Source organism: Lobosporangium transversale (assembly GCF_002105155.1).
Source record: "Lobosporangium transversale strain NRRL 3116 chromosome Unknown BCR41scaffold_14, whole genome shotgun sequence".
Classification (NCBI taxonomy): domain Eukaryota; kingdom Fungi; phylum Mortierellomycota; class Mortierellomycetes; order Mortierellales; family Mortierellaceae; genus Lobosporangium; species Lobosporangium transversale.
The window spans coordinates 29,721-51,303 of NW_019028992.1; the positions used below are offsets into that span (position 1 = coordinate 29,721).

The 21,583-nt window shown below is 41.9% G+C and overlaps 9 protein-coding genes across 9 annotated transcripts; 5 read left to right on the top strand and 4 right to left on the bottom strand.

Moving 5' to 3' along the window:
- Positions 1-1,461: 1,461 nt before the first annotated feature.
- Positions 1,462-2,169, bottom strand: BCR41DRAFT_351452 (hypothetical protein). Its single transcript, XM_022023801.1, has 2 exons — positions 1,918-2,169; positions 1,462-1,820 (listed from the first exon to the last, which is right to left on the bottom strand). The coding sequence occupies exons 1-2, from the start codon at positions 2,123-2,125 to the stop codon at positions 1,543-1,545; spliced, it is 486 nt and encodes a 161-aa protein (XP_021882231.1). The 5' UTR covers positions 2,126-2,169; the 3' UTR covers positions 1,462-1,542.
- On the bottom strand, positions 2,104-4,189 carry BCR41DRAFT_37476 (hypothetical protein). The gene is made up of 7 exons (XM_022026898.1): positions 3,645-4,189; positions 3,392-3,472; positions 3,203-3,247; positions 3,070-3,129; positions 2,736-2,940; positions 2,250-2,621; positions 2,104-2,155 (listed from the first exon to the last, which is right to left on the bottom strand). Coding segments are annotated over exons 1-7 (897 nt in total). The 5' UTR covers positions 3,778-4,189; the 3' UTR covers positions 2,104-2,154.
- Positions 4,190-6,291: 2,102 nt separating this feature from the next.
- Positions 6,292-6,669, top strand: BCR41DRAFT_351460 (hypothetical protein). Its single transcript, XM_022023802.1, has 2 exons — positions 6,292-6,418; positions 6,509-6,669. Exons 1-2 carry the CDS (start codon positions 6,300-6,302, stop codon positions 6,618-6,620), a joined length of 231 nt encoding a protein of 76 aa, XP_021882233.1. The 5' UTR covers positions 6,292-6,299; the 3' UTR covers positions 6,621-6,669.
- A 629-nt stretch (positions 6,670-7,298) lies between these two features.
- On the top strand, positions 7,299-8,521 carry BCR41DRAFT_395206 (hypothetical protein; the record flags this gene model as incomplete). The annotated part of the gene is made up of 4 exons (XM_022028708.1): positions 7,299-7,527; positions 7,729-7,815; positions 7,979-8,106; positions 8,429-8,521. 4 exons carry the CDS (start codon positions 7,299-7,301, stop codon positions 8,519-8,521), a joined length of 537 nt encoding a protein of 178 aa, XP_021882234.1.
- A 1,297-nt stretch (positions 8,522-9,818) lies between these two features.
- BCR41DRAFT_385719 (hypothetical protein) lies at positions 9,819-12,189 on the top strand. Its single transcript, XM_022027705.1, has 3 exons — positions 9,819-10,064; positions 10,280-10,427; positions 10,542-12,189. The coding sequence occupies exons 1-3, from the start codon at positions 9,970-9,972 to the stop codon at positions 12,054-12,056; spliced, it is 1,758 nt and encodes a 585-aa protein (XP_021882235.1). The 5' UTR covers positions 9,819-9,969; the 3' UTR covers positions 12,057-12,189.
- A 205-nt stretch (positions 12,190-12,394) lies between these two features.
- On the top strand, positions 12,395-13,911 carry BCR41DRAFT_385720 (hypothetical protein; the record flags this gene model as incomplete). Its single annotated transcript, XM_022027706.1, has 1 exon — positions 12,395-13,911. The coding sequence occupies exon 1, from the start codon at positions 12,502-12,504 to the stop codon at positions 13,909-13,911; it is 1,410 nt and encodes a 469-aa protein (XP_021882236.1). The 5' UTR covers positions 12,395-12,501.
- An 82-nt stretch (positions 13,912-13,993) lies between these two features.
- BCR41DRAFT_351468 (SGNH hydrolase-type esterase domain-containing protein) lies at positions 13,994-14,768 on the bottom strand. The gene has a single exon (XM_022023803.1). The coding sequence runs from the start codon at positions 14,693-14,695 to the stop codon at positions 14,054-14,056; it is 642 nt and encodes a 213-aa protein (XP_021882237.1). The 5' UTR covers positions 14,696-14,768; the 3' UTR covers positions 13,994-14,053.
- Positions 14,769-15,436: 668 nt separating this feature from the next.
- Positions 15,437-18,334, top strand: BCR41DRAFT_377446 (acyltransferase ChoActase/COT/CPT; the record flags this gene model as incomplete). Its single annotated transcript, XM_022027106.1, has 3 exons — positions 15,437-15,822; positions 16,393-17,785; positions 18,257-18,334. 3 exons carry the CDS (start codon positions 15,437-15,439, stop codon positions 18,332-18,334), a joined length of 1,857 nt encoding a protein of 618 aa, XP_021882238.1.
- A 322-nt stretch (positions 18,335-18,656) lies between these two features.
- BCR41DRAFT_385723 (alpha/beta hydrolase fold protein) lies at positions 18,657-19,875 on the bottom strand (the record flags this gene model as incomplete). The annotated part of the gene is made up of 3 exons (XM_022027707.1): positions 18,657-19,101; positions 19,195-19,465; positions 19,624-19,875. The coding sequence occupies 3 exons, from the start codon at positions 19,873-19,875 to the stop codon at positions 18,677-18,679; spliced, it is 948 nt and encodes a 315-aa protein (XP_021882239.1). The 3' UTR covers positions 18,657-18,676.
- Between the last annotated feature and the right edge of the window lie 1,708 nt (positions 19,876-21,583).

The following is a 21,583-nucleotide window of genomic DNA, read 5'->3' on the forward strand; positions in this document are numbered from 1 at the left end:
AGCGAGAGGTTCCCTGTCTTCTGTCCAAGCATGTTCCTCTAAAACCTCCTGTAAACCAGATGTCCGCATTATGGTCAGATCATGAGTCCTTCCATCAAAAGGGCCTCGCAAGTCAACGATTATTCCGTCGGGAGTCAGGACGGATTGATACTTGAAACCATGGCTGTGATAGTGGCCATTGTAAATTGAACGCTGGCCAAAACTTGGGCGAGCAGAGGCGCGTAATGTACCATCAACGAAAGCAAAACAACAATCTAATGGAGCGCCAGCACTAAATATTTTACTTGCAAACCCGGAAAGCACAGCGGGGGTGAGTCGGATAGGGTCGAAGGTAAGGAGTCTTGCCCATCGGATGGTTACAAACCGAACAACAAGATTAAATATTCTACTAAGGGCCGGAATAGAGCGACCGAAGACTTGCATTGCGGTGTAGAGTCGACAAGGATATGCAAGTCGATACAGCAAGATAGCTAACCCTTCAAAAGCATCAACAATGTCGCGTTGAATAGTTTGAAAGTACTCAGGAAACCGAAGGTGAGTAATTATTTCTCGCATTTGTCCTTTGGAAAATCTGAATATCATACGAAAATCTGCATCAGAAAGAGCATCCAAATCGATACGATTATTATGGAGCCGAGGTACCTGAAAGTCGACAATGCCCTCGTAATTGTCATTCTCGTCTTCGTCAAGGAACTGCTGGAGGTTGGCGAGGTTTGAAAGAATGGTTGCAAAGTGGACGTTTGACATGTTGGCGATTTTTTTATTTTACAGGGCGAAGTATTTATTTAAAAATCAGTCACAGTGTTAGAAATACATGGAAAAATCGTTCTGTGTATTATTAATGGCGAAAATGAAAATGGCCATTTTTTCGAAAACACATCAAGCCCATTTAAGTTCATTCTCAGCTGATGTAAATCCTTGATGTAAATTTGGTTGCGAAAACTCGCTATTAAGTCCATTGTTCCATTGATTTGTTCGAAAAAACAACGTCTCTCTTTATTTTTTCTTTCCAAGTGAAACTTAAGGGGTGTATTAATATATAGATAAATCGAATTAATTTATTTTATTTTATATTGTACCACTCTCCACCACAGCCGCTCCATCTTACTGACCACTCCATCTTACTGGGTTGCTGAATTTTATTTAAGTGACCGGATCACTGGATTTGAGGTTAGTTTCCTTGGTCACTGAAACATTTTTGTAGCGGTTTCTTTTATTGATAGCCATTTTTTTTTTTTATTTTTTGAGAGGTGAGCTCTATGCCATGCGATTCTTTTATTTTTTTTTATTTATTTTTTTTTTTTAGATCCTTTGGTCGACTCCAGACTCCAGTAAAAGAATTGTGTTAGTAAATACATGGACTTTTAATTAACTAATAAACTGTGATACTTGGTCTATGCCATACCTTTTTTATTTTTTATTTATTTATTTTTTTTTTTTTTTTTTTTTTTTTTGGAAAAAGTTGCAGATGTAATGACAGTGTTCATCCATTGAACGTAGACAGGGTATCGGAGCCATCTTGAGAGGCTTGAGAAAGTACTTTTATTGGCCGTCCAGAATCCTTTGAAGCTTTGGCTTGTTAAAGGATGGTCGTAGCCATGAGAGTGGTACTTTGGGATCCGGGCTTGCATGAATCTTCACTTGACGAAGTTGTTCAACAGTCTGTTGAACTTTTACTCTGACATGCTCAAAGATCTCCATTAAATGAACAAGTGGAAAAGTGTTCATTGCCTCTGTTGGAATATAACTGGTTGCAAATTTACGCATGACATAAGTAGCCTCTGCATGAATCTTGAGTGTATAAAAATCTGCAACTGGCTCTAATAAAACAATGTATTAAAAATATATAAACTTAAATGTTTAATGTAATAAGTTAATTAAATACATGTGTATACGACACGCCATGATATGACATACCATGTATATGTATTCCAATGACGCAAACATCACTCTTTGGCTGGAGTTTCAAAATGGCATCAAGTGCCAACTTCATTTCTTGGCCAAGTTTGCTAAGGTCGTCCCAAATCTGATTGTACCCTCGATTCTTGGCTAATTTTCCTTCAAGTAACAGGACTGAAACTTCCTGACTTCCGATCTGTGTTGTAACAGAAAAGTCAGGGACCATTAGGTTTGATTTCGAGTCTCTAGTTTCATTCTGGATTGGTGTCCTAAATTTTAAATTAATTACAACGTTAAATGAATAGAACCATATCAAAAAGAAGCTGAATGGTAAGTTGGTATAGTTTTACCAGACACTCATCGTATGCTTTAAATTTCCCAAATATATGTCCAAGAAGGGTCCCAATTGGCATTTGAGATACGTGTCTTCGTTCCTACCCTTTGTGGTCCAGAGTTGTCTCCCATCGACCATCTTCATCAGTATAGTCTTAAGTACTGAATTTTGAGGTGCAGAGTCCGCCAGTAATTGCTCAAGTTCCTCATATGTACTGTTTGCCAGTCGATGGGTCCATTGATGCGCCTCAAATAGAGCTTCACCTGAGAGGGACTGAATAGGATCCTTGAGGGCTTTACAGATGATATCCCAAGTTTGATCTTCAACTTCTCCTTGTAATCCTCCCACCTGATACTCAGCTTCTATTAAAAAGATGAAGTTGATGGCCCTGTTCAAAAAAAAAAAAAAAAAAAAAAAAACACACATGGAAGTAAGGATTAATATTGGTTATTTATTCAGTTTAGCCTGGGAGAATTCAACACAAAATGCATGTAAGACTTACAACTTCTCATATGAGCCCGTGAGTCCACCGTTGTTTTCAACGATGCGATCTCTACACGCCATCAGTTCACCACCGACATCAACTCCATCACACATCCAAAGCTCACTAACATTCGACTCGAGTCTTCCAGGTCCGTCTAAAAAGTCCCAACTGTACAATACAGATGTTGAGACGACCGACTCTCCATTTTCTGAAAATGAAAGATCTGCAGAATCGCTTGAGGAAACATGCGATCCAAATGATACTTAAAAAAAAATAAGTGCTTTTCGTTATTCAAGTGCTTCATGTATGTCAGTATCCATTATACTCAAAGTTATATTATCAATGCACTCACCTCTTCTAGACTCTTTGCAAACATGTTTCATTATAGGGGTTTCAACTGAATTCTCGTTATCTAGGAACACAACCAAAGAAATGTCAGAGGATATTTGTACTAAATGAGCATTATAACAGTCATTTTCGATTACCTCTCGTTCGTTTTGAACTCTGTTGTTGTTTCTCCTTGTTCATATCTAAAGGGAGCAACAAATGATAGTGAAATTAGAAAGTATTTATTGCAACAACAACAACAACAACGACAACGACAACAACAACAACAACAACAATAATAATAATAATAATAATAACAATAATAATAATAATAACAGTAATAATACCTGAATTAGTGACATCGTAGGGTGTGGATGATACAGCGGATGTCGTAAAGGATGGCGCAGTTGACACAGATGAGCATGAATCTAATCAAGAGAAAAGAGAGTTATCAATATCCACTGTCTTGAGTAGGGCAGAAACATGTGTGTGTGTGTGTGTGTGTGTGTGTGTGTTGGAGGGAGATAATGCTATCATTCAGCGTTGAAGTCATTGGGTAATCAACATTTGCAGGATCAGTTAAGATCTGCTGAACGATACCTGTGGTATTAAAGATTTCCAAAGTGTCTCTGGTAACGGCCTGGACAGATGCTAATGATTGAGCTCGGCCTTCATCTTTCACAGCAGATGCATGTGATATCTTCACAATTTGACCATTAATTAGTAATGTCATCTATAATGTCCAACATTATTAATAGTAAAGGGCTATAAATACCTGCTTTTCCCGTTCCTTGGTATCATTCCAGTACTGCGCTATATTCTGCTTCTGGGATCTAAACCTCGATAGTAAAACGTCCCCTTTACTAGTGTCCTGCTGCATAGTCAGTGCAATCAATCTGCGATATTCCTGGCCAGCAAAATCCTTCTGTTTGTAGGAGAATTTATGAAATTGAAAGAAGCTGATTGGCGAAATATTGTCGATATCTTGCTTCTCCAAGTATTCTTGATATAGTTGATTAGGGGGGATGGATTGCGAGCTCATCCTATATAACGTGTAAGTCAATAAAATTTGTCCATCAAGAAAGGTCAGTACCCATCTTCTGTTGTTGATGCTACTTCCGATGAATAATACATATATAAGTTGCTGATTTGCTATTAAAAATATAAAGGCACCTCTACTGCCACAGATGGTTGAAGTCAAAACGATATGCACTATTTGCTCATGCACCTACTCTCTAGACCCATGGTCAACTGGGATTCAAAAGTAGATGGTAATGACAGGCACCAGGAGCATCGAGAGCTCAAGATGGCGTCACGGCGAAATAGAGCACACCCCACAACGAGCTCGCCGTGTGGTTGTTTCAACGGCCACACACCAATAAGTGCTGACCAACGTGCACTACTAAATGTGTCTCGTCACAATGCATCTGTGCTCAATGAATGCTGAAGTCAGAACGATATGCACTATTTGCTCATGCACCTACTCTCTAGACCCATGGTCAACTGAGGTTCAAAAGTAGATGGTAATGACAGGCACCAAGAGCATCGAGAGCTCAAGATGGCGTCACGGCGAAATAGAGCACACCCCACAACGAGCTCGCCGTGTGGTTGTTTCAACGGCCACACACCAATAAGTGCTGACCAACGTGCACTACTAAATGTGTCTCGTCACAGCACTTTACACAACATCAAACTAAAATTATCGACAGAGAGGTATAAAGGTGACGGGAAGGGAGGGAGTAAAAAAAACAAAAATGAAAAGAGAGTAGTTCGGATTGGAAATAAGATGGCGATCAAATGAACAATGAGTCAAAGTAAAAAAAATATGAGAAAGATTATGATGAAATAATGAATGAAGGTGTGGCAAAGGAAGTGATGATAAAAACTAGAGGCTCATACCGATCTCTCTTTTAGAGAGGTCTTTGTCAACTATAAGCCTACTACTTAATAAACCTTTTGTAATTGGTAACGGACTAACCAAAAGTGGTTCGGTATGAGTCTCTGATTAAAACAATGTAGGCGGAGCCTAAATGAACTCCCGTGTATCTGCTGGAGTTAGGGAAATGGGCTACTGATGGTATGAAATAAAGCACATTACATTACCTTCGCACGCAGACGTGATAATGCAGACACCAAATTAATGCAGAGATTACCAGGGACGAAATGATAAAGACTTATGAATGTCGATTGATAATAGTGTCAATGAAAGATTGGCACAGATGTGAGGCCTTCACGTTCTAACGGGAGAGAGAGAGAGAGAGAGAGAGAGAGAGAGAGAGAGAGAGAGAGAGAGAGAGAGAGAGAGAGAGAGAGAGAGAGAGAGAGAGAGAGAGAGAGAGAGAGAGAGAGAGAGAGAGAGAGAGGAGAGAGAGAGAGAGAGAGAGAATAGATGCGCAGAGAGGGAAGGGGAAAAAAGAATACGAAGTGTGAATGGAGGTGTAAATAAACAAGTCATCATGCACTACTTAATCATTCAATTAAATAAATTGAACAAAATTACCTTGGATTAAACGCGTAATCGATCCGTAGCAGAGAGAGTGGGAAAACGTAGAGGGGTAAATGAGAGGAAGCGATTGAAAGAAGGAGCGATATTGATTGCACGAGTGAAGAGAGTGGAAGAACGATGACGATTGAACTGGTGAATCAAGATCAAGAGTGGAAGATGATAAAAAAAAAATATTAAGTGCCGTGCGTGCAAATAAGAGACAGCAATGAGTGATGTGTGAGGAAAACAAGAGAAAGAATGATATTATATACAAGTGATTATGATTGATTAAGTGTTGAGCGGTAATTCAGTTACTGTGAGGGGGTAGATTGAGTAGATGGGCAGATGGATGGAAAAGGTGGGAGCGAAAGAAAACCCATACAGATATAAAAAGTGTCCAGTATGGCAGTTTAAAGATTATTTTCTGTGCGCAGCACTTTCTGTCCACACCACACTGACTGCCACTATTTTTGCACAATCATATTGCATACACTCACTCCCCATCTCTCTCTTTCATCAGTTGTATTGTGATAATAAATCAGACTTGGTCTTGACAATAATGCAGTCGGCTTTCTTCTCCTCCACGTTCGCACCAAGCCAATTATGCCTTTTGTTGCTATTGGAAGCTTCTTACTTTGTTTGACATATTCGTTGACATGTACTGAAAAGAGAGAAAGTGAGAAAGTGAGAAAGATGAGAAGGAAAGTAATGATTAAAAATCAACGTACAAAGATGACGAAGACTATTTTGCACAGTAGAAATAACAAGACATGCTTTACTTTACTTTCTGTCATCCTCCTTTCATTGTATTCCTCTACTTTTTCTCACCAGCATATTCTGAGCTTCGTTTCTTTTTATCAAGGCATTTCTTTTTTTATAATTACGCAAGGTAATCAATGTATCATTGAATTGATTAATTGAATTGGATAAAGACGCGACATTCATAATCAGCCATGACTCATCACCATTAATCATTTAGCATTCTTAATCATTGCATATATATATCTCTCTCTCACTTGTCTTCTTACAAGCTTTTTGACTTTTTAATTTCTTTTATCCCAGTCATTTGTTCAAAACGCTCAGAGGATTGATACGTATTTCAAGATATTAACCATTAGTTATACCAATAACGGTTCGATTTATTGAAGGTAATGAACTCCTTCCACTTCAACCGATGCAAAAACGTCCTATTAATGCGACCACTCCTTTAGGTCCAGTATGAGTACGGGTTAACACTCTTCATACCGATCGGGGAGATGGCTGCGACAGGATAGGCTGTTCAGTGGGGCCGTTCGACCTAACCCGATGGGTGGTAGTTCCTCTCTGCTAGCAGGTCATAGGCATCCTTGGTGGAGGAAATCAGAGCGCATTGTCAAATAAAGCGGCTTGGCCCCCTTAGGTCTAGCATGGCTATGGGTTCACCTCCATGCCGACCGGGGGGGGGTAGTCGTGACAATGTTGTTTGGCGTGGCCACCTGACCTTACCCGAGTTGGTGGCTGGGACCTCTGTGCTGAAGTTACCTCTGCTCTTTCTTTCACCACAAGGCTAGGTGATATGATATGTGATACAGTTAAGAGAACATTGTTAGACTAACAGCCTTGTGTTGTTGTCATTTGCTCTATACTCTTGTTTAGCTATATGGATACATTCATTGCATGGGCTAAAGAGATAAGGAAGACCATTGAGGGTCGAAGAGTCGAGCATGTCAGTTTCCCGTCATTCGTTAAAATCTTTGGGTTTACAGACCAGAGTGGCTCAAATGGCTTGAATGGTCCGAACCATTCGAAAACGAGTCGAATTCGAACTTACCTTATCCGAATCGAATTCGATATCAGTGAAATTCGATTCGAATAGTTCGAATAGGAGCACTGGTGAAGCGACAGCGAAGAAGACTGCAACACTTGCACAAGAAGCATCTCTCTACGAGTCGGCGACGAGTTTCGGAGTTTTGAAAATGAAAAATACCTTAATGGCTGCTACTATGCCGATAGACAATGGTATAGATCTATCCTATTTCTAGTATTATTATTATTATTATTATTATTATTATTATTATTATTATTATTATTATTATTATTATTATTATTATTATTATTATTATTATTATTACTATTATTGTCTTGTTTTCACTTATGATATCTATTTATTTTCTCCCTATCTAACACTGTTTAAGAATTTTTTCCTTGTCCACTTTTTAGATGATAAGCGCAAGAATTTCCATGAGGAAGAGGAGCCAAGAGGAAGAAAGAAGACGCGAGGGCTGGACCCACGACATTCGTTGACTGGTAAGCCATTTATAATACGCGTTAGACTTTGGGCTATCGCGTGGCTGATAGACTGCCTGGCATATCAGCAAGTACGATGTAGTATGTTGGAGTTAACTATTTTTATTTGTTACTCCTGCAAAATCGTCATCATCACAACTTTTACGATCTCCTGTCATTCCAGGGGAAGACCATGTTTCTCCTAGTGTTCGCACGCTCAATGGTATCAACGAACAGCGAAAAAGGCAACAAAAGGACCAAGTCAGTGGTATATCGTTTTCATTGCTTCCGAAGTCCACAATGACACCAAAGGTAGAGCATTGTATCAAAAGCTTGTCCTTTATTGCGCCTGTTCATCTAACTGACCTCTTTAACAACTCCATCTTTATTTGTTCTCGCACTTGCTGCTTTTGGTTTCATGATTGTGACATACAGCTAGCTTTTGATCACACAGCTTCCTCTTGATCACACAGCCTCCTCTTGATCACACAGCTACCTTTTGACCATGGACAAAGCTATATGAGAGATAGAATTAGAATAAGCATGACATATGAGGATCGATACAATATAAACACGATATTGAAGGCAATATGTCTGAGAATCCTAAAGATGAATGTTCCTAATTCTTCATTAGATCGAGGATAAGATGGACATGGACATGGACATGATCGTCTGGTGGTTGCTCGTTTACGAGGGGCTGGTGCTAAACAATATCAAATTAAATTAACCGTTATACAAATAGATAAAAGAACTCCCTCCCCCCCCCCCCCCCCAAGTTGCTATAACATAAATCTTAGTTCAAATCGGTTACCATTTCTCCCCCAAGCACAGAAGGTATTGAGCTTGAATAATCCCGCTCTGGCAAATGCTTGTCGCCGAGCTTTATTACCCATTTCTGCCATTCTTCAACAATGTCTTTATTTCTTGTGCGAGAGAAATCTGTGCGATGGTATTCAGTGTAACCTTTTGGAGACAGATCCTCAGGATTAAGAGATAACCTTCGTTGGCTCGGACAACTGATTGATTTTTCTCTTTGACATTCTAGTATTAAAAAATCCATGTAGTGGTTAACAATCCAAATGACTACAAGTATTAAGCTCCCCAATCGCAGATGCGGGGAGAGACATTGAGCTATGACTTCAACAACTGTCTCTTTATCCCCGGTACAGAAAGGGATTGAGCACTCGGTACTGATCACCATAACAGCAGAAAGATAGCAATTGGTACCGATCAACAATGTTTCTAGTGCCCGGTAAGGCTGGGAGCAGCTGCAGAGGCTCATCGGGTCAAAGCGGGGGCTAGAATACACTTCCCTCAATCATGACTGGGCAAAAAATGATAGTATTAGCTTACCTCCATTGCCTGTCTGTTCAACGAGTGTAGTAGGAAACGGTGCACGATGGGACAAGAGATGATTGCCCCCCTATAAAGAATGTCGACAGATAGCATAGGCGGTGATGTGTATATGAGAAAAAGAGAGAGAGAGTCGCTGATTAATAAAATGTTTGGCCTGAGAATAGATATGATACCAAGGAGTGAGGGAAAAAGTGCAAGGAAAAGCACCCTAAACCATGAAGCATTGGACAGACTGGTAACTGGTAAAAGTGATGAGATTTGTGGGGCAGTAAAAAAGAAGGTAAGAGAGAAAAATGCGCGCGGTATAAAAGTTCACATTGTAAATTACGGGTGATGGACTATCGTGTAGAAGGAAGAGGCCAATACTAATATGAAGGACAAAGCATCTTATACCTTTGACAGTATGGCTCTTCACTTCCCCAGTGGATTGACTCGATCCCAATTTAAGCGCGAAGAGACTGGCTGTTGAGCTATTGATCACCTGAGCAGACTGCAGATCGCCGATGTATGCTTGTGCTAAAACAGACAATACTTTGAACAAGATCACCTTCGGTCAAAGGCAAAGGGTTGGGAATGATGTGTACAAAGTGACTAAATTTGTGTAAAAGGAGGGTGACTGGGTGTTGAGTCAAACATTCTCTCTACTTCGTGCACACATCCAGTGTTCACTCTGAGATGGATCGATAAAAATATATAAAATTGGAGGCTTTGTTGTTTTATCCAACTTTTTGATATTTTTTAAAACAAATCTGTCTTGTCTTGTCAGCTCCTCTTTTCTTTTCTTTTCTTTTCACTTCTGTGTCTCTCTCACTTTCTGAAATGTCAACCCCCGTCGATTCTACCACTGCTGCTGCTCCTGCTGATGATGTTAAACTTTACAAGGATGAGGTTACTGGCGAGATGATCTCCAAGACGTACGTTCTTTCCTGATCATTGAATCCAAAAAAAAAAAAAAAAAAAAAAAATACTATAATCATAACCATAATCATGGAGCAGCCACAGTCACTGCGTTGACAATTCCTCTCTCAATTATAATCGCATTCTTTTTTATTCTGGCGCCTCTTTTAACGCTTAATGCTTTTTTTTTTTTTTTTTTTTTTTTTTTTTTTTTCTCTCTTGACCTCTATAGAGAATTAAAGAAGCGTATCAAGAGCAGAGAGAAGGAGGCTAAAAAGGCAGAGAAGGCCGCCAATGCCCCTGCCCCTGCAACCTTAGAAAAGGCCGATGCCAAGAAGACTCTTTCAGCTGCTGAAGAAGAAGAGAACCTCAACCCTAACGTAAGCCAAGTGGATCATTTGCCTATGTCATGAAAAGACTGGACTATAACGACTACAACCTGATCTTTTTGAATATCTTTCTTACATCCATATGTGAACTGTTTTGTCCCACAGCAATACTTTGAGATCCGTTCCAAGAGAGTCGGCGCTCTTCGTGCCAATAAGGAGACCTATCCCTATCCTCACAAGTTCCACGTCTCGACTTCATTGCCTGCATTCATTGAGAAGTATAACGGACTCAAGGCTGGAGAGGTTGTAGATGAAGTCATCACCGTGGCTGGACGTCTTCACAACATGCGCACCATGGGCAAGCTTCGCTTCTATGATCTTCATGGAGATGGTGTCAAGATTCAGATCACTGCTCAGGCCCAGGACTCTGAGCGTGACTTTAATGAGGTCCATGACAACCTTCGACGTGGCGATATCGTCGGTGTTCGTGGTGTTGCTGGTCGTACCAAGCCTAAGAAGGGAGGCGATGGTGAATTATCCATCTTCCCCCGCGACATTGTCTTGCTTTCACCCTGTCTCCGAATGTTGCCCACTACCCATTTCGGATTCAAGGACCAGGAGTCACGTTACAGACAGCGCTATCTCGACTTGATCATGAACAACCACGTCCGCGACATTTTCAAGACTCGCGCCAAGATCATCAACTATCTTCGCAAGTTTTTAGACGATCAGGATTTCTTGGAGGTCGAGACCCCAATGATGAATATGATTGCTGGAGGCGCTACCGCTAAACCATTTGTGACCCATCATAATGACCTCAACATGGATTTACATATGCGTATTGCTCCCGAATTGTATTTGAAAATGTTGGTCGTTGGAGGTTTGGACCGTGTTTATGAGATTGGTCGCCAATTCAGGAACGAATCTATGGATTTGACTCACAACCCCGAGTTCACCACTGCAGAGTTCTATATGGCTTACGCTGATATGTTTGACGTGATGGAGATGACTGAGGTTCTTCTAGCTGGCATGGTCAAGTGCATTACTGGAGGCACCAAGATCACTTATCACCCACAAGGCAAGGATGGCCCAGCTTTGGAGATTGACTTTACACCCCCCTTCCGCCGTATCAACATGATTGAGTATTTGGAGGAGAAGCTCAAGGTCAAGTTCCCCCCTGCTGATACTTTGCATACAACAGAAGCGACAAAGTTTTTAGACGATCTCTGCATCAAGCACGAGGTCGAGTGTGGTGCTCCTCGTACCAGTGCCCGTCTTTTGGACAAGCTCGTCGGAGACTTTATTGAGGTCGAATGTATCAATCCAACGTTCATCATGGGTCATCCCCAAATGATGTCACCTCTTGCCAAGGGCCATCGCTCCGTCCCTGGTCTCTGCGAGCGTTTTGAGTGCTTTGTCGCTACCAAAGAGATTTGCAATGCCTACACCGAGTTGAACGACCCCTTTGACCAGCGCGAGCGTTTCGAACAACAAGCCAAGGATAAGGCTGCTGGAGACGATGAAGCCCAGCTGATTGATGAGAATTTCTGTCAATCACTAGAGTTTGGACTTCCTCCCACAGGAGGCTGGGGAATGGGTATTGATCGTCTGACCATGTTCTTGACAGATTCGCACCGTATCCAAGAGGTCTTAGCCTTCCCTCACATGCGCCCTGTTTAAATCACTTTTCTTTATCCTTTCTTTATCTTTTTCACTCGTCAATAAACATTCAGGTACATGAATAGTTTGCCTTGCAATTTCCATCCAATCTTTTACTTTTAGAATAAATAATGTGTTTGGTGTTGTCTCAGCGGGTGTGCTGTGCGTTTGATAAAGCAGAGAGGTGTGGACATGTCTTTTTCCTTATTTGCTATTTGCTATTTGTTAAACATTTACTGTTCCCTTTTTGCTTGGCCAGGAACAATCCACCGACCAGCCAGTCATGTCCAGCCTCGCCTTCCATTGAGCGCAACAACATTCAAACACTTTTTTTTTTTTTTTTTTTTTTTTTGCAGACCCTCATCTTGCTCTCATCTTTTTCCTCTGTTTATGATTCCTCTCTTTTTCTGTCTTCTCTTACTCATTCTTTTGTATCAGACGTCTGCATCACTCAACCATCTGCATCATGGCTCTTGAAGATAATCTAGATTTGGAACGCTCCATCGACTGCATCGCGTCGTCGAAATTACATCCGTATCAATATTCTCATCCTTATGGCCTCGTGAGTGGTAGCATTAGCCATAACAACTCAGCAGTGGATCTTCATCAGGACAAGGACAAAGAACACGAAAAGGACCAGGATCAGACACGTCCTATTGGAATTCATTCACTCAAGCCCTCACTTTTACGATATATTTTCTCATTCCTAGCGATTCAACACTACGACTATCTTAATCACCGCACACACACTGTCTATAGTCATCTGGGACCTGTTACTCTGGTCTGTAAGACTTGGAACAGTATTGCCTCACCTCTTCTATGGCAGGAACGAACCTTTCATGGGTGGAAGGCTGGTGAAGAACTCAATGTCTTTTTACAACTCACTGAGAACGCCGATTTTTCTTCCACACACGAATATGGAGAGTTTGTCAAACGGATTGAGATTATTGACTCACACGACGTAGTTGATAAGCAGAATGGTCAATTTGTCATCAACTGGATCACACCCGACGTTATCCTCGCACTATCAGAACACTGCTGCAAACGTCTTCGAGACTTGACTCTTGTCTTTGCTACAGGACGCCAGGTTTCGACAGAGAATGAGGAAGGACTCATCCCATGGGGTGCGATCGCCGAGTCTTGTCGCCGACTCTTTGTGCTTTCACTTGCCAACTATATTTGTCCTGTGCTACCTGTGGGCCCGGGCCACCCTTTTCATATGTTTGCTACACATACTAACCCCTTGACAGAATTGGTACTCAAGAGATGCAAGAGTATCCCTTCAGAGACTTTTCAACAGCTCGCTCGCACTTGTAGCAAGGCCCTGACCAAGTTGGTATTGCTCGATTCGGATGAGTTTCTGGGCACTTCAGAGATGATCGAATTTGCACGACACTGTCCAGACCTGCGCCATCTGAATGTGTCCTGGATTGAAACCGTCGAACCAAAGATCAATGATGAATTCATGCTTGAGCTCACTTCCAACTGTCCACGACTCGAATATGTCTCACTATTGGACGCAAACCAAATCTCGGACGCGTCCTTTTCAACGCTTCCCAAGCTCCGGTATTTACGGAACCTCATCCTTCCTCGAGCAGGCACAACTGCAAGTGGGATGGCCTACCGTCAAGAGTCGCTCGTTGCTTTGGCCAAGAGTTGCAAGCGATTGGAACAGTTACATCTGGTAGCGCCTGGAGCGACGACCAGTCGATTCTTTGAAGGACTGTTGTACTGTCCAAATCTTCAAGTTCTAGTGATTGTCGAGTTGTGCAAAGGTCTGCTGATCGACCAGCGCTTCAAAACATTGGGTCTTGCCAAGTACGTAGACCCTGAGTCATTAGAATCATACAAACTTGTCTGGCATAAGAAGACTTGAGAGTTGAAAAAAAAAAAAAAAAAAAAAAAAAGTAGAGTATGGACAAGACAAAAGAAAAAACAAACACATTGAACGCCTATTAATCGTATTGTAGAGTCTATGTACTTTAAGATAATATAAACAACGACTCGTATATATTTATTTATTTCTGTAGAACTTTAACAAGTTCATTAAAGATGCATTGAGCCATGTGTTCGTAGCCTTCTGGAGTGTAGTGCAAGCCATCGCTCCAGAATCTTGCCTGCTCATCCTCTGACAGATGCAAATAATTGAAGCCTAAAGTTGAGTCATTGAGATCGAGAACTTTTAATTTTTCGCAAGAATTGTTTAAGATGCGGTTATTCAAAGCGGCCTTGCAGCTTCTGTAATGTAGGTGATGTACATCGTAGGCGCTAATGGGAACGGTGAGCTGTAGAATACTCTTGAGATGGGGCTGTGCTAACAGTAGTCTGAACATTGGTTCAAAGTCGATATGAGCCACTGCGTCTTCAGGAGTAGACTCTGCGGAGACGTCAGCCAGGTCATTAGTTCCACCCAAGAGAATGACGTGCTGATAATTGTCCTTTTTTAATAAAGTTGCGAGACGTTCTTGGATGCACTTCACAGTGTCTCCATTGACTCCAGCATTGATAAATTCAATATCGTTCCTTCCTTGAGCTTTGAAAAGAGTTGTGAGATAGTCAGAATATGGCGTATATGTACTGGATGTATACCAGTTGGCAAAACCTGCCGTCAATGAGTCTCCAAGGCAAAGAACCTTGATGTTTTGAGCCTCAGGCTGCATGATGTTGTTTGTCTGTAAATTGTGAATTGTGAATTGTGAATTGTGAATTGGATTTGTGATGAAAATGTTATTGATTACACAGGCCATACAACGCAACAACTCATGTGGCGTGTAAACATGCACAAACTCCAGGGTTGGTGGCGCTTCCAAGTAGCACAGGACACTGTGTCCGAATAAGGCAATGCGAGTATCCAAAGAGCGTGTATTTCATTGAGTTCAATAAGGATCTGTTGTTTCGGATGCAAGACTATGAGATCACCACTGACATATTTAAAAGAGGGTCCTGATGCACCTCTGGTCAACAGCCCCTCTCTCTCTCTTTCTCTTCTTCCAATTCTTTTACTCTCCACTCTCCACTCTCCACTCTCCACTCTCCACTCTCCACTCTCCACTCTCCACTCTCCACTCTCCACTCTCCACTCTCCACTCTTCACTCTCCACTCTCCACGCCTAACCTTTTACTGTTTACTCTTTACTCTCCTCATTGTCATTATCCAAGCCCATTGTTTTTTTTACCATCTCATTAGTGAATTGTCACTCTTTGCATGCTGCGCTTCCTTACCTCCTTATTTTAACTCTAATACCAACGCCGGACTATTCTCAATACTCTTTTACTGAATGTCTCCTCATATTAAACCACAAGAAACCATGTTAGCCACCACTCCTGCCTCCGATGCAACCCTTGCTGAATCAAAGGCTCTGTCGTCAGGAAAAATCTTTCCCACCGAGAATGTCGGTATCATGGATAAGGGTCAAGATGAGCTACCCTCATTACCCATTCCGCCTTTAGATCAGACTTTAAACAGATACATGGAATCGATTAGGCCCTTGACTACGGACGAAGAATATGATCGTATGGCTAAAGCTGTCAAAGAATTCCGCGAGTCCGACCAGGGCCCAAGCTTAGATCAACGTCTTCGCGAGCGTGCACTGGAATGTGAGAAGCGTGGGACGAGCTGGCTGGCGCAATGGTGGGATGACTGGGCCTATTTTTCCCATCGTGACTCGTCCACGTTTTTTGTGAATTATTACTTTGGTTTCCAGGACGATCCACGCATGCCAACGCAGACTGCTCGTGCAGCCTTGTTAGTGAGTTTGGCCCTCGAATTCAGACAATTGATTGCGACGTAAGTTCTCAGTCCGGTCACATTCATTTTTTTATTTCGTTATCTCTCTCCGATCTCCACAATGTTTGACTCTGTGATTGTGTACAAGATGTAAAACAGAAAACAAGGTTTTGGCAAATGCAGTGCGATGTGAGATAAAAAAAAATATAATAGTTGTGATGAATTGGGCTCTTGGTCTCCTCCACTTTAATATTTATCATTGACTGAAGGAAAAAAAAACAAAAAAACAAAAAAAAAAACTCAGATCCCCGGAGGGTGCGGGGAGGAGGGGAGCCAGAGACTTTATATTAAGCGCAGGACATGGCCGGATATAGGTTGATTCATACAATTTATAGTAATCTTTACTTTGCTATGACAACTTTTTAATGCAATGATGCCATTGACAAGTACTATAAAAGCCGTTCTGAAAAAACCTTTAATCCTATCACGTTTGAATACTTTCCATATTGGGATAACCGGGAATAAGGAGGCCTTTTTCTTTTCTTTTCTTTTCTTTTCTTTTATAAAAATAAGAAAGATATACTAACATTCGCTCTATTCGTCATCTTTTATTTTTTCCTTCTCATGTAGACGAACATTGACTCCAGATATGGCCAGAAATGCGCCCTTCTGCATGAACATGTATCAATATCTGTTTAATTATTCCCGCATTGCTGGCTCCCCTGCCGATACTGCCGTAGGCTTTCCATTCGAAAATAATAACCATATCTGCGTGGTACGCAATGGCAAGTTTTACATTTTTGAAACCCTACATATCCCATCCAAGCCCTCGTCTGTTCTGAGCCCACGCGAGATCATGATCCAATTGGAACGAATCAAAAAAATGGCGGATGATGACAAGTCTTCGGTTCCTGCTATCGGAATTTTATCCACCGGACAACGTGATCAAGTTGCCAAGGACCGGGTGACGCTCTTTGAAGCTCACACATCCAATAAGGCTCACATGGCCAAGATTGAGACATCCATGTTTGTTCTCTGCCTCGACTCTAGTTCTCCATCCAGCTCGGAGGAATTCTCCCGTGCCTGTTGGCATGGAGATGGCGCCAGTCGCTGGTTCGACAAGTGCTTCCAATTGATCGTCTTTGCCAACGGTCGTGCTGGTATGAACGGAGAGCATTCCAAGATGGATGCGACGCCTACCTCTCGTCTTTGCCGCTATTTGATCGACGAGGCTCAAGCTCGTGCACTGCCTGATTTCCGAAACCTGAATGCAGAGGATCTGTATGAGTGCGCCTCCATTCTTGACAAACCTAAACCCCTCAACTTTGTTAACAGTCCTGCTTTAGAAAAGGCCATCTCCAATGCTTTCGCTTACTTTCACGCCACAGTGAACGCTCATGAGATGATCCCCACAGAGTTTAAGGGGTATGGTAAGGGTCTGATCAAGTCATTCAAAATGTCGCCCGATGCTTATGTTCAAATGGCATTGCAGCTTGCCTACTACCGCAAACATGGGGAATATGTCGCAACGTACGAATCTGCAGCTACTCGTAAATACCGTCATGGCCGTACAGAAACTGTCCGATCTTGCTCGAATGAAAGCAAAGCTTTTTGTGAGGCCATGGACAATCCGGACGCTAGCCTCAAAGTACGTGCCACTGCTTGTCGCGCCGCCGTTGCTAGGCATGCTCAGTATACTGCATGGGCAGTAGATGGACAAGCAGTCGATCGCCATTTATTGGGATTGCGACTGATCCGCAAACCTGATGAAGAAATGCCCGCTCTCTTTGCAGACCCCGTCTTTGCGCGCACATGTCGCTGGCGACTTTCCACGTCGCAAATCTCGGATGACTGCTTCATCGCATATGGATGGGGTGAGGTTGTGCCCGATGGATATGGATGTGCCTACATGGTCAAGGAAGCAGAACTATATTTTTGCATTACAAGCTTGAAGTTGGGATCCAAGGACTTTGGCCAGCACATTGTGGATGCACTAGAGGACATGCGCTTCACATTTGAGGAAGTACGCAAGATCGAAAAGGCAGAGGCTGCACAGGCTGCTATAGTGGCTGCTGCTGCGGAAGCACTTTCCCTTGCGGAGCGAACAAGCGAGTTGGCCATGGCAAGCAATGGCATGAATGCATCTTCCCCCACCGGTACACGCTTCCGTGATGATCGCATAGCAAGAAGCCCATCCCCCGCACGGCCCTCAGTCCCGGCGCCGAGAACAAGCCTGTTCTTCCAGAAACATGACCCTGTTCTTCGGACAGCATTAGCAAGAAATGCGATGGCCATGGCTCAAGAAAAATACTGGTCAGGTATCGATGAAATCGCATTCGATTCTCTTGCAGGATCACCACAACTCCAAAACAAGACTCTTCCACCATCATCCGACCAATCAACATCGGATCAATCAAAGACAGACGCCCCCGGCCGTCCCCGTAGTGACTCTGGATCTCAGGTCAGGACATTCATGGCCATTCTTATGGGAGAGGATGGTATTCTCAGCCGCCTGCGCTCTCGAGCTGCCTCGAGGTTGGCCAACAAGGCTTCCCCTCCCTCCAATCCTTAAAAGATATCCGAATACCGTATGATTTAGTGCTATAGAAATCAATTAGAAGAAATATTGCACAACACAAACATTTATATTTTAGGTTGTCAACATGCTCGTTTTATTAAAATAATAAATGGTATGAATATATGGATATTATGAAGTTAAAACAAGCAAGATGAAAGTAAGAAAAAAATACAGTTGGAGGAGAGGTGAGGTGAGGAGAGAGGACTAAATTCTTAATTGTTGTAAGGGGAGGAAAAAAAGGATGAATGAGTGCCTTTAACTGATTTTTTTTAAAATCACAATGCTTGCTTCCCAACCATTGTTAGAGGGAGAGCATGGGAGAGTGTTATAATCGGTTTATTCGAAAGCCGACAAGCAGTTAACATTTTGATTCGCACGAGAATCGAAAAAGGCGTTCACGGAATGGAATACGATGGGATCGAGCATTTGAGCGACATGTTCTGAAAAGTCGACGGAACAAAGATCCTGAAGAACAACGTTTTGGACCAGAGGATTCTTGTCTCTGAGGATACCGTTGGTATAGGGGGTCACCACCTGATCATACTTGGAAACAATGAACTTGTATTGCACACCCGGCACTGTGTCACCACCCTCATTGAGGTCCTTGAGGAACTGTGAGCCTTGGAGGAACTGGAAACAGGATTTGCAGACAGGGTCGATGACAGCCTTGATTGGATCATACAGACCAAGCGATGTCAAGAAGGGGGCAATGCCAAGGAGTGTTGTTCCATAAGCGATTGTACCGAAGGCGGCATACTTTTCTATTTTTTTTTTTTTTAAAAAAAAAAAAAAAAAAAAAAAAGTCAGATGTCATTGTAGAGAAACTGGATAGCAAACTGAGGATAAACACTTACCAACTTTTGGACCGAGTCCGAGATGCTTCAGCGCATATCTAGGAGCCAAACTGCCCTGGCTATGACCCAAAAGGTTCACCTTGGAGGAATTGGTCGCAGCAATAACCTTGTCCACAAAAGCATTGATTTGCACCGCACTGTTCTCAATCTTGTCAAGGCCAGCAAGGATGGGGATACCCGGTAATTCTCCATAGGTCACGCTGAACACACAGTAACCACTGGCAACAAATCGAGGGGCCATGTACAACCAATTGTCCCATCCATTTCCGATCTATAGAACAATAAATAAAAGAAAAAAAAAATCATAGAAATTAGGGGACGTGCTCTGTATACATTTGAATAAATTGGGCTACTGGCTTTTTCCATGGTTCCTGGAATTTTTTTTTTTTTTTTTTAAAAAAAAAAAAAAAAAAAAAAAAGAAAACATACCAAACCATGGACCAAGACAATGGGACGTGGGTGCGCAGCTGAAGGCTTGCAAGACCAATCATTAAACCCGGCAGAGGAACGCTTCAAGATTTTCTCATGATGATCAATCTCTGCGGCTGTATAGACGCGCTTGCTGACAGGTATGTAAGGTTCGACGGCCTCAGGAACCGGAATGGGCGAGGCTTCGACCAGAGAGGGTATAATCGAGGCCAAAGCGATGGCAGCTACAGTTAAAGCGTTGAAAAACATCATTGCAATGTACTTGCGCGTGGCTTTTTTTTTTTTCTTCGGCAAGGATGGAGGCAAGGGTGAAAAACCTTGGAGGAATAAGGCGGGGGATGTGGAAGGAAGGTACAGCGACAAGGAGAAAAAAAAAAAAAAAAGACAAAAGTCAGGGCGGAAAGCCAACTTTATATAGGCGAATTGGGTTTTTCAGTTTTCTCGCTGAACAAAAAGAAAATAGAATGATTTTGAATAGCATCAGATACTCAATTTCTTTGACCGAATGCTCCCAAAGTCCTGGGTTGGTTTGCACATGAAGGACGTACCTGATACTGTACCTTGTTTATGTGTGTTCATGAATATTAGAACTGCACCTGACGTTGTGGTGCAAACAATTCAAGCAATAGAAGGCCATGGCGCGTTGTCTCGTTTTTTTTTTTATTTTTTTTTATTTTCGGGTATATTTCATCCATGTACTTAAAAAAAAATGCATTTGTTGCGATGCCAGGTCTACATTTTTGGATCGGTGAATTGCTCGTAATAATGTATATGTATAAGATGCTTCAAAGAAATCCTTTCTAATGATGAATGAGCATCTGTTTAGAAAAATAAAGTGTATAAAAACGAGCCGAAATTGAGCATGGGATGTTCGGAACTAGGGTTGTTACACTGCATATCAATTATATACGTAGAAACAAATAGGCATGTATGCATCCATGAGCCGGATCGCTCAAATATTTCTACAAGTTTAATATTCAAACTCGTCTGATTGATCTAATTGATAAAAGTTTAGACAGAGAAGACCTTAATGTAACAGCAAAGAGACAATGATGGAGTGTATATTTGAAGCAAATGGATACGACAAACAAACGCTCGAATTTTCCTGCACATGAAAGCGGGCCGTCAGTTGCTGTCCATGCACGTAAATCAAACAAAAAAAAAAAAAAAAAAAAAAAAAAACTAATTCGTGAGTCCATCTCCATGTCGGCGTCGGGTCTAAGGAGGAAGAAGGAGGTGGAGGGGATGTGATATTCTTTGTTGACGGTGTGGATTGTCATAAATTGACATATGCTGTTATCAATGTGGAGCAAAATATTGAAAAAACAACAGCAACAGCAACAACAACAACAACAACAACAACAACAACAACAACAAAAGCATGGGGACGAGAAGTGCCTTTATTTGTTGCATGAGCACACCCTGAAATTGGAGAATGAGGACCTGCATTTGTTTTGTTTTGTTTTGTTTTGTTTACTCTTGCAATTAGATAACATGTCTGTGGGAAGACATCATCGGACCAAGGGGGATGTTGTACAAGGTATGGAGAGAGAAAGTAAAAGAGGTACAAGCCGAACGTTTATTAGCCAAACCCACATCAATATTTACTTGGCACCCAAGGAGTAATGAATTAAACAAACGTTGGCTGGTTGCCCTTTTGCCGACAACACACACATTTTGGTTTCCCATTGGGGCTCTTCCAAACTGCGACCGTAGACATTGGCCAGCCAACACAAAACATTTGCTTTGAATGTCACATCTGTGAACAATAAAAAAAAAATAAAAAATAAAAAATAAAAAATAAAAATAAAAAAACTGTGCAATGTGGAGCGGCGGAGAGGAAGAAATTGTCCAGTCCAGGGTCTGCGCTATTCATGGTTTCAGTGGGATACCAAGATCTTCTCCGCCTGTTGAACTGGCTAGCTTAGCCTTTTGGATTAAATCGCTATAGCTTTGCCAG